General features: G+C 46.5%; 1 protein-coding gene across 1 annotated transcript in view; it reads right to left on the reverse strand.

Moving 5' to 3' along the window:
• LOC148775809 (ATP-binding cassette sub-family C member 4-like) overlaps nt 1–10591 on the reverse strand; it is a 139788-nt gene extending 129197 nt beyond the window's left edge. Inside the window, exons 1-4 of the mRNA XM_088842845.1 lie at nt 10468–10591; nt 4996–5106; nt 4336–4456; nt 1024–1248 (exon numbers count right to left, since the gene is read on the reverse strand). Of these exons, the coding sequence (XP_088698971.1) occupies nt 1024–1248; nt 4336–4456; nt 4996–5106; nt 10468–10541 (531 nt within the window). The 5' untranslated portion in view covers nt 10542–10591. The remainder of the gene's footprint in view (nt 1–1023; nt 1249–4335; nt 4457–4995; nt 5107–10467) is intronic.
• Between the last annotated feature and the right edge of the window lie 1609 nt (nt 10592–12200).

A 12200-nucleotide genomic window follows, 5' to 3' on the forward strand; every position in this document is an offset into this window, starting at 1 on the left:
GAGAACATTTAAGCTGTACTCTCTTTGAAAATTTCAAGGTTACAATACAGTCAAATAAGGATTTTTTTTAAACATTCCAAGGCAAAGACATATCCAGGATCAAGTTTATATTGAGCCCTTCAGCTCTTGACACTGATATATCTGTAGCAATACCTTGGTAAAGATACCTGAGAGCCTTATTCTGTTTACACTAGTTTAGACCAGGGTAAATTATGGAGTAATTTCATGGCATTCCCCAATACAAAATCACTGAACACATTAAATCAGTTCTTATTAAAACTACTGCAATGCATACTAAAAATAAAAGGAAATATTGTATCAAAATAACTTAAATGAAGAACAACAAATTCTCTCTAGAATTAATAAAACAATGTAAAATTTCAAGTTTCATCTCAAATATCCTATTTTCTTTCATACCATTAATAAAAATTATCTAAAATATAAGGAGTGAGTCTATATTTAGCATGAATTCTCTTTATATTTTTCTCTAGCAAACATAATTATATTGAATATAATTAGATGGGTCTTTTAAAATTAGAATCATTCCCTTTATCAAATATATTCTCTGCTCTTAGATACAGTTTTATTGATCCAATCTCTGAAGTTCACTTTTAAATACAAACTTGATGTAACTGAAGGTATTAATGAACGACAACAAAAAATTTCCAGAAACGGCACTATGGGATTTGGGCATGAAGACATTGAAAATCAACTTGATACTTCTAATACTTATTCTTCAATATTAATTTAATATTTTACAGTACAAATTTAGTGGTTATTATGTGACAGCCTATGGCTAAAAGTTGTCAAGGACAGCCCACATTTGATCTCAAAAGAAAACTTTTCATTATTTATTGGTAAAGTTTGCTTCAACAACAATAAACTTGGCTTGATGCAAAAGTAAGCTTCTCTAGGAAGGTGTAAACGATCCCAGTTACAAAATGTGTAACTTACAGAGAACTTTCCCCAAATGTTCCTGATCCCTCAAGAGAGGTACACACCGTGGTTCTGAGCGACACTCACCTTGCGGTAGATCATATGGCACACGGCTACTCTCAGCCTCATCCCCACGCGCTGAATGTGGTAGAAGCACAGGTGGTGCAGAACGGCCCACACGAGCACGCAGGCGCTCAGCCCCGCCGCGTAGCCGTAGGCTTCGTGCAAAGCGGCAGAATCAGTGGGATCGTAGTTTTCAACATAACTAACCATTTTCCCCAAAAATATGGGTTGAACTACTCTGGTGCCTTCCTAAAAGAAAAGAAAAAAGTCTTAATTAGAAATGTCAGTTTTTCTTTACACAAGATTTACTTTTATCATTAGCATGTTTAAAATACATTTTGACAAAATGCTGCATTCGTGACTAATTTAAAAGAAAACTATGCAGATCTATTATTTCCTATAAGACAAGTAGGCAACAGTTTTAACCTGAAGGCAAAATTTTCCATTCAAACATAGTAAAGCCTTAGTACATTGTGCTTAGCACACCATGGATGCTCAATAAGTGGCTAAGACTCCACACTCCCAGTGCAGGGGGCCTGGGTTCAATCCCTGGTCATGGAACTAGATCCCACATGCCTCAACTAACACCTGGTACAGCTGAATAAATAAATTAGTAAAATATTTTTAAAAAATCAATAAATATCACAAGCAGGCTCAAAACCAACTGAGCCTTAAGAGGAATAAGGAAAAAGGTGGCAGAAGAAGAGGAAGAAATCTGCTTCCACAGGAACCAGCCTGCTGGCAGTCTGCTGCTGCCCCCGGCCTCTCAATGTCCCAGCCCAATAGAAAGTCAATGTGGTTCACATATGGGAGACACGCTTTCATCACCTTCTTCATGAATCCTTATGAACTGGGACACTGGCACAAACACATCCACTCTTTTCTACCCCAAACGCCACACGTAGATCCAGGGAATGGAAACCAGCTTTGGCTGGAGTACCACAAAGAAACCAGGTTTGGCAGCTCTGCAGGCTCTCAGCTCCTGGGAGCACCTCAGTATGTCTCTACACTCTAGAAGTCGGAATGTTCCTTGGAGTAAAAAACATGGTGGAGGCCACGCTATAAAATCATGTCTTCTATAGTTCCTGATCCACCATCCACTGAAGTTGGTGGTTTGGAAGAAATGTTACCAATCATCTCTTCCCCAAGACTTAAACCAGCTGACCCAGGGTGCACTGAGCCATCCACCCTGAGTAAGACTTAGGAAAAGTTTCTTTCCCAAAGAAAAAGGCAAAGAAATGGCAACACCCACCCACCCTGACAAACAGCCACTCCACCCACAACCTACTTTCTCTCTCTAGTCACCCCTTGAAGGTCCCCTTCTTCCATGGTCTCCTCCACCATCAAGGAAAATCACTCAACAAATCCAAGTTACCAAAACTAAACACCCAGCACCACAGGAGGGAGGATTCCCTCTCAGGAAGAACCGCAGATCCTGCGGCCTCTCCCTCCATGTCTGCTTCTCCCATGAGCTGCCACAGCCAAGACCCAGGACTCATATTAGAATGGGATCCAACCAAGGCTTAGCGACCCCACTCAAGGGGCTAACAGCCCAGGACAGCAAGAAAAACCAGCAGCTCAGTTCAAACCCAGACACATGGGCTATGCTTTGAACCCACCTGACTTTAAGGCTCTTTAGCATCCAGTACCAAAGAGAAACTAGAGAGCCAGGGACAGCAGGGAAAGACCTGCTCCCTATATGATCCAACATTAAACCCGGATTCCACTCATCCAACCAGGCACCTGGCAGGAGTCACAGGCATACACCGAGGCCCCAGGGTTTCCTGATGAGCAAACTTCATTAGAGCTCTGCTGTGTGAGGTCAGGAAACCCTGCACAAACAGGCCACACCAGCTTGCTGCCTGTGTATTTCAAACAGACTTACTGTGACTGTGTAAATACCATCCCTGGAACAGCTGCACACGGGACAAAGAAGGGCTGGGCCACCTGAAGGGCTCCTGCTCCCTCTCCCACCCCTGCCCTTCACAAGGCACTGCAGTACCTAGGAGGTCAGTGCCCTCTCAAAGGTGGCACTCTGCCCCACACACCTGTCCCACCCTCTGGCACAATGGCCAGTCTTCTTCTGACATCAGTGAGAACTCCATCCCCCAGGACCATCCAGTCACCTGTGAGCTGACAGATTCTCTGTCTCTCCAGTTGTGTGGGGTGGACTTCACCTACCCAGCTGCCCACTGCCCGCAGTGCCCTTCAGTACAGCACAGGCTTTAAGCAAGAGCTGCACCACCCACCTGTAAACCACATGGCCCACCCACCTCACCCCAACACGATGGACTGAGGACAACTCACCACCTTCTCCACCTAAAACACCCCTCTCTCAGAAGCTGCATCTTCCATCCCTCCTGCTCTCACACACTCACAAGCTGCCTGTGTCCCTAAGGCAGCACTAAGGGGCCACGGCGAGCACGAGCCACCCAGGGGGGTCTGCAGCAGACCCCCAGCAGGCTCAGCCAGAACAGAGGGCTGACGGCGCTGCGTCCCCAGGTGGACTGTCCTCTGGGGGGTCTTGACCCAGGATCTTCAGGGTCACAGGGGTCACTGACCTCACAGCTTTCTGCCTCTGGTTTGCCTGCACATTCTCTCCTACACTCTCTGCCAATGCCAGGCTATCAGAACTCCCCCTTCAACCAGGAATTCACCCCCACAACCAGGGAAAGAAAGCAGCATGGAGGTTGCACAGAATTCATGGTGAAGCTGGAGCTCCTCCCCACTGGGGCTTTGGCTCACAGTGCCAGCCCACGGGGAAGGGGGCAGCCTGGAGAAAGGTGCGCTCTTAGGAGTTCTGGGCGGCTACAGTCCAGATGCAGGGCCCTGGGTTCTGTTCCCCTGGAAGAGGTGCGGCAATGGTATCTTCTTAGAAAAGCACTTATCAGATGTGACCTGGTCAAGGTAACAATTTTTACCTTGTTAAACTATAACAAAAGCACCATAAAATGTACGTTATTCTGGGCTCGGGTCCAAATTACCTTCCTCTAAATCACAGGGCACATATTGCCTGAGGCTGCTGGAATCTTCTTTTGGTCAAAGATCAGTCAGTGTTTATACTGAGCATCAGGAACTTTCTACCATAATATAAAATGTCTTTTATTTCAAGACCATCCTTCCACAACACTCTTCAATCGGTTAAAAGAAAAATAGTAACCCCTGGAGTCCAGTCCTTGCCATTCTAAAGATAAATACAACCTCTGAGCTCTGTCATGTTTCCGTGAGGCTTTATCCGCAGACCTTAGACTACTGGCCTCTCTCACACCCATCCCATCCACCTCAGTACTGAAATACATACACCAAAAGGCAACGCACAGTATAAAAATCATTTACCTCAAGAAATGTAAACATTCCCCAAATTAAATACGATTTCCAGTAACACTGTATGATTGCTTTCATTAAGGAAGGCTCCTGTTTGTCTTTCTGGGCTCTCTTAACTTCCTGATCCCAGTACCTGCGATGAGAAACAGAGCACAGTGAAGAACAGCGTGTCCACCAAAGGGAAAATGGGGAGGGGCGGAGTGGGAAATGAGCCTTCACTAAAGGGCGCTCTGTTGGGCCCCATAGATGCTGGCTCACTGCTCACAGGGCTCCTGAAAGATGGGTGATGCAGACTCTGAAGCACCAGAGAAACAGGCCTTGAGGGAAAATTTCCAGATTCTGGAAACAAGTTCCTGCCAAGATTTGCTGGACTCACAGGTCATGAGCAGCTCAGGAGGGTAGACACCCTCCTCCAGGGACCCCACCTCTAGGACAGAGCTCGGCCTCCAGGGCTGTGGCTGCGGGCTCCCTTCACGTCCACAGATGCACAGGGACACGGGCTCCCCCAGCCTCCAAAGTGGGCTGAGCCCGGGGTCAGCCTGAGGGAGTGCGTGTGCAGTGTCAGGGGAGGAGGCTCAGGAGAACCCAGAGAAAGGCAAAGCCTCCCCCAGACCTTTAGCCCCCCGTGGAAACTCTCACGCTTCCTCCCTTTTCCCTGCTGTCTGTGCTCACCCTTGCAGCTCTTCTCCAAGGCGCTGTGAGCGATCTTCTGGAAGCACCGAGTACAGGTCATCTGGTTCTAATTTCTGTTTGTGACCAATTTTAAACAAGGGGTTTAGCCACCTGTTAAACATTAAAAGGAGAGTGACATATCTCCAAATTACACATCTCTATATCATGAAACCTACAATCATGAACATTGTTTAAAAGAAAGTCTACATTTTAAATACATAAAGATACAGGGGGAAATTAGACATGTGCTTACAAACACACATACATTCTAGGTATAGCAAAGTCATGCTGGCTTATACATGGTATAACTTAATTAAAGCAGCCTATTTGTGGCCTACTGAACATACATTGTACATCTGCTTTAATTATTAAGGAAAAAATATATCTAGAAATGAAAATAAAGTAACAGTGTTTCAGGAAAGCAGAATAGACCTGAAAGGCCATTATGGGTAAGACTACAGATATGTTCCTGTATTACTGAGGACTTAAATCTTCTGAACTATATCAGATTCAAGGATATCTAGGTAGCGCTAGTGGTAAAGAACCCGTCTGCTAATGCAGGAGATGTAAGGGATGCTGGTTCAATCCCTAGATTGGGAAGATCCTCTGGAGAAGGAAATGGCAACCCTCTCCAGTATTCAGTTTCAATCCTGCTTTGAAGGAGGTCAAGATCTCCTTAGATCAGCTGTCAACACAGAGGGATTTTTACAGGGAATTATCTTATGGACACAACACCCTGAGTCTAACAGGCTCTGGACCCTAAACTCCTTACAATCCTGTAAGACTCCCCTCTGCCAGAACGCTCATGTGAGCCTCTTTCTGACCCCAACCTTCTGAAGACAAACTCAAGAGAAGTAACACCTTCCCAACTAAAATGCACAGTCGATTCTTCTTATGGTCCTCCTTGGTATTGCTCCCTGGCAGATTCATTTAGTTTAAAAATTAACATTCAAACATCCAAAAGGGCTGGAATTTACTGACTCTTGGATCCGTCACTATCAGCCTCAGTCAGGGAATAAATACAGCCTTTCAGGGAACTCCACTAACAGCTGACAGCATCACCAAACTACAGTTTAATTCTTCCATGCTCAGGCTTCTGTCCAGGGACATCAAGGTTGCCCCCATTGCCACCACATCCCTGCAAATGCCTACATGTTAGTCAAATCCCTGTTTCCTGGGGGTCCAACCAACTGTTCACTCTGAGCCCTCCACCTACAGGCATGGCCAACCCTAGATAGTTACCATGCTTAACAGCTGTGGGAACAGGATCACACCAAACATGGAGGGGTCTGGCCATGCAGCCAGTACCCTGGATGGAAGGGCACCACCATGAGCCTAATTGTGACTCAAGAAAACCCAAAGACAGTGTGTGAGCCCCTGAGGGATGTTTATTCCTCGAGGCCCCTATGGCAAGGGCCACCCAAGTTAGGCCATCATCTGTCTCCAAGAAAACTACCAGAGGACACTGGGCTATAGGCGGTTCACACCCAAATCAAGGTTACATTCAGAGTTTAATTACATTCACACCATCTGTGAATCAAAGGGGGCCATTCATCTAGTCAGGAGGGGAGCTGGGCTGGTAATAGCAGTTGTCACTCTTGTAGAGACCTTGATGAACCTGGAACTAGAAGCAATTTATAACAAGTCAGACACGACTGAGCGACTGAACTGAACTGAACTGAAGTATAAAAAAAAACAGTCAGTCAGAGACTGGCCTGGGTAAAAAGAGAAACCAGTTCTAACCTTAGAACGATAAAATCTTACTGGACCCTCTGGCCCACATGACACTTGACCACCACAAAGCTCTTGATTACCTGCCGGCTGATCAAGGTGGATTATGTGCCCCAGCAACCATTTCTTGTTGTTTTTATGTTAACATAAGCTGTCAGATAGAAGACAGTGCATCCCAACTGCCAGAGAAAGCCACTTGCAGACAGAGACACGTATCATATGATATCACTTATACATGGAATCTTTAAAAAACAGTACAAATGAACTTACCTACCAGACAGAAATAGAGTTACAGATTCAGAAAACGAACTTACAGTTGCCAGGGGGTAAGGGAAGAAGGGACAAATTGGGACACCGGGACTGACATATACAAACTACTATATTCGTGTCTGACTCTTTGTGACCCCATGAACTGTTGCCCACTAAGCTCCTCTGTCCATGGCATTCTCCAGCAAGAATATCAGAGTGGGTTGCCATGTCCTTCTCCAGGGGATCTTCCTAACCCTCGGATCTAAACCAGGTCTCCTGCATTGCAACTGGAGTCTCTACTGTCTGAGTCACCAGGGAAGCATATATAAAATAGATAAGTAATAAGAACCTACTGTATAGCAGAGGGAACTCTACTCAATACTCTGTAATAGCTTTTATTTTTCAAAGAAAAAATTCTTCTTAAAAAAGTGGATATAATTGACTTACTTTGCTGTACTCCTGAAACTACCATAAGATTGTAAATCAACTATACTCCAACGAAAAATAATTTTTTTAATCGAGACGCCACTTGGCTAAATACTCAGAACAAAAATGGCCTGACTGAACAAATTTGTGACAGATTCCAAAGAAGCATTCCCAGATTCCCTGGGCTTCTAAAGCCATTCTTAGAACCCCTACAGTTACTCTCCTTCCCTTGCTCTTTGGTCCATGATTCCTCGATTGTCTCATTGCTTCTATCTCTTGGAGAACTGAGACGATCAAGCTGCAGATGGTCTTCACCCAGGACTAGGGGAAACGGGGACTCTAGCTTGGTGACAATCTGATTCATTTTGGTTGAATCGGGAAAAACTCTGATCCTCTAACCCAACATATGACAACGCCCATGCTCAGCAGGAAGTGGTATCAAAAGACCAACCTTTGCCCCTTTACAGTCCACCAGGAACAAGGAGCAGTAAAAAGGAAAGGCTGTTGCCCCGGAATTATATCCCGCCCCTTTCTCAAATGGAAACCAGTTGCTCCTATCTGAGTTTCTGACTCAATCATAAAAGGAAAGAGAAAAATAAGAACTGATTAGAACTAGCCAGGACCCAAATGGCAGAAGACCTAACCTCCAAGAGACAGAGAGCATCATTACACATTCACTGTAATATATTAGCATGCTAAATGACACACCCACCAGGACCACTACAGTTGACAGCGGCTATGACAACAAAGTGAAGAGCTCACACAAGGACTAAAAGGAGTGTTGTCTTCATTTCAGGCCCAAATCACACCCTATTCTTGCATAAGCCATGAATATTCCTCCCTCTCTTAACCTGATTCCCTTCCACTTACTTCAACCCTCCTATATACACAGCGTCTCAGCCCAAATTGGGTTCAGAGGTTGATTTGCAAACTAACTCTCTGTTTCTCCATTCTTTGGTCATTAAGCAAAGCTTGTGCTCTACCAGTCTCGCCATCAATTTACTTATTGGTTGTGGGAATCTGAGTGGAGAAAGAACCTCCCCAGTCATGATAAGGGGTCTCAATCTGGGCTAGAATTCTGGCACAAGTCCAGGCAACCAATTCCATGACAAGCACCGCAGTTACATACACAAGAAACATAGACTCCAGAACCAGACTGCCTGGCTTGAGATCCTACTCCACTGCTTACTAGCTGTGTGACGGTAGGCAGGTTACTCAACTTCTCTGCTTCAGTGTCTCCAGGTGTGAACTAAGAGGCTCCTTCCTCCCCAGCAGGAAAACTGGAAATGAGTGCCAAACAAAATTAAAGTCTTCACCTTCCATTTCTATGCACACACATTTTCATAATCAACAAACAGCATGTGCTTTGAGAGTTTCTTGCCCTACCTGAAGTTAAGGAGACATTTGTCTATTTTGCTATTATTTATGGTAACTACTGATCGCCGAAGAATTGATGCTTTTGAACTGTGGTGCTGGAGAAGACTCTTGAGAGTCCCTTGGACTGCAAGGAGATCCAACCAGTCCATTCTAAAGGGGATCAATCCTGGGTGTTCATTGGAAGGACTGATGCTAAAGCTGAAACTCCAATACTTTGGCCACCTCATGCGACGAGTTGACTCATTGGAAAAGACTCTGATGCTGGGAAGGATTGGGGGCGGGAGGAGACGGGGACGACAGAGAATGAGATGGCTGGATGGCATCACCGACTCGATGGACATGAGTTTGAGTGAACTCCAGGAGTTGGTGATGGACAGGGAGGCCTGGCGTGCTGCGATTCATGGGGTCGCAAAGAGTCAGACACAACTGAGTGACTGAACTGAACTGAACTGAACTGAACACACATATTCTGGAGAAGGAAATGGCAATCCACTCCAGTATTCTTGCCTAGAGAATCCCATGAATAGAGGAGCCTGGTGGGCTGCTGTCCACAGGGTTGCACAGAGTCAGACATGACTGAAGTGACTTAGCATGCATGCATGCATTGGAGAAGGAATTGGCAACCCACTCCTGTATTCTTGCCTGGAGAATTCCAGGGACAGAGGAGCCTGGTGGGCTGCCATCTATGGGGTTGCACAGAGTCAGACATGACTGAAGCAACTTAGCCACAGCAGCAAGCACACACATATTCCTTCTTCTAGGACCCTCTTTCCTTAAGGGCCACCAGATAGCCAAGAGATGTAGCCACATACACTGAAAACACCACCAACAAAACAAGCATAGGAGCTGCCATCCCCCTGGGGATCCCCTAGGCTGTCCCATAAAGAAGTATCAGAATTTGTGGGAAAGATGAATGGGTTAGGGTCGAGAAATAAAAGATCTAGTAATCACCCAAGTGTAATTTAAGTCCAAAGGTTCAGGCCTGCCTTTCTGCAGTCTCAGCTATCCGATGAAGACTTCATTTAAGAACTTCAGCACTCTGCAGTGTTTTTCATCTGTGTTTCCTCCCAGTTCAGGGATCCTTCAGTGGTTTCAGGACCATACGACTCCTGGGCAGAACCACCTACATCAAGACCATGCACTGCTTCTCCGAGCTAGAGATCTGGATAAGACCCCACAGGTTTCAGGGACCCCATCCCCAGGGTTTGATCCTCGAAGGTGGCAGTGGAGATATTTGCAGTAGGGATTGGGGCTGTGGTCAAACAGACACTCTGCTCCTGGCTGTGTGTCCCAGGAAAAAGCAAAAGGTGTTCCAGAATGGTGTTCCCATTCATTTCATAAAAAACAATTGTGTACACACATGAAATTGGCCACAACAAGGTATCAGGACAAACAGTCAACCACACAGGGAGAGAGGCAGGGAGAGAAAGAGAGACATGGTCATAGACGGGGGATAGAGGGAGCCCAGGGCAGCTGGAACTCAGATGTTCACCTAAGGAACATGGGGAAAGGTGGGGACATTATTGGAAGATGGCAAAGGTGCAGGGCACTGATTAGATAAAGTTTTTTATAAGCTGCTTGCCTGGGGGTCCCACACGCACCCTCTCCTTGTCCCTTGGGCCCCAACAGAAGCCAGCAGTGTCAGGCATGTGCCCACAGGGATTGTCACAGCTTAGATGGGACGCTCACCAGACAAACAGGCGCGAGCAGAAGTTCGCCTTCTGCAGTGGGTTGGTCTTCACCTCCAGGGACACGGGCAGCATCTTGCTGGCCAAGGTAGACACAGACTGGGGTCGCCCTGCTCAGAGGCGGTGGGGCTCCTGCTGCTCCTGGAGGCGCTGGCGGGGATGCTGGAGACCGGCCGCCCCGCTGGTCCACTGGGCCGGATCCTGAGAACACCCGCTTCTGAGAGTGGAGGCCCTTTGTGCGCCAGGTCCCACCTCCGAGGACTGAGAAGCCTCCAGGGTCCCCCTTTGAGGCACCCACTCTGTGCAGCTGCTGCCACAGGCATAAGATGGATGCAGCGTGCCACGTGTGGGGCTGCAGGACCAAGGGACACCCAGGTAGATGCTTCTAGAAGCCCCACGCAGGTGGGAGGCAAAGCTACCAGCTCTTTGATAAAGGCAGACAGGCAGGCTGCCTGTGGGGCACAACGAGCCCAGCTCCCTGGAGCACACCTGGCTGCAAACTCTGTGGAAGTTCCTGCTCTGAGTCCAGGCACTCACCCAGAAGGTGGAGCCAGGAGGCTCAGGCCCCGCCCATCTCTGCTGCTCAGAGGCTCCCCCTGGGCTGCAGAGGAAACTGGCAGAAAGCTGGCAGAAGGAGACACAGCAGCCTCCCCTCTGGGCACGCTGCCTGCCTCAGGACCAAACAAGGGCGCTGTGGGAAGGTCTCCAACTGGAATGGAGCAGGACCCTGAGGGACCTTCCTGGGATAGACTGTACTCCAGCCACATGCCCTCTGCCTGTCTCTTGTTTGTTGAAAAGCTTCAGTCTCCCAGGCCTCCTCTGAGTCACAAAAGGCTGGCTCAAGAATGATTGGAAGAATGTGAAGATGTAATATCAGAAAAACTCCACCAATAGATTAGCCATACAGCAGTCACAAAATCTTTATAACAGGGTCTGGTGCACATTCCTGAGTTGTTTTGCAGATGCTAAAAAGTCTACCAGGTGGAAGAAGTTAACTGCATGATGACCAGGATAAACTCGAACCTAAGGATTTATGATGATAACCTCTGTTACATTACCCTGCTCCTCAACATCAATCGGAATAGTTCATGAGCTAATCAAGTACCCTCAACTCTCTCCCTCACCTTGCCTTTAAAAACCCTCCCCTGAAATCCACTGGGAAGTTCCAGCCTTCTGAACATGAACATCCTGTACTCGTTGCTTGACCCTTGCAATGAGCCTTTCTCTGCTCAGAACTCCAACTCTTCAGTTTGTTTCACCTCAATGTACAATGGGCACAAGACCTTGGTTTGGCCAATACAAACCAGGCATCAAAATTTGACAATGGCCAACAACAGGGTTTAGCATATATCATGGTTATAGAGCTGCAAGATTTAGAGAAATATGACAGATTAGAAAACTTCAAATGATTTCAAAAGATGAATTCATGCTGTCATTAGAGATCTCCACAACATGTGACATGTCTTACATCTCACAGGTTACATTGTGGGGGGACTCTTGTGAGCTTTTTGCTGCCCTCTTACAAGGGGAATTTGGGACAGAGAGATTGACTTATGCTTTCTTTCATCATGAGCTCAGCTCAATAAAGCTGGAGGAGAAATCAATTTTAAAGAAATCTTTAATGTATGCAAACATTTTTTATAACTCAAACATGTAACAGTGACATATGTCATAGAACACAGGTTGTGTGCATTTGTGGGGAGCTTACTTCACTTTCAACTCAAACAATGCCCT

Source organism: Moschus berezovskii, chromosome 13, assembly GCF_049115385.1.
Source record: "Moschus berezovskii isolate FMDL1 chromosome 13, NW_MosBer_1.0, whole genome shotgun sequence".
Classification (NCBI taxonomy): domain Eukaryota; kingdom Metazoa; phylum Chordata; class Mammalia; order Artiodactyla; family Moschidae; genus Moschus; species Moschus berezovskii.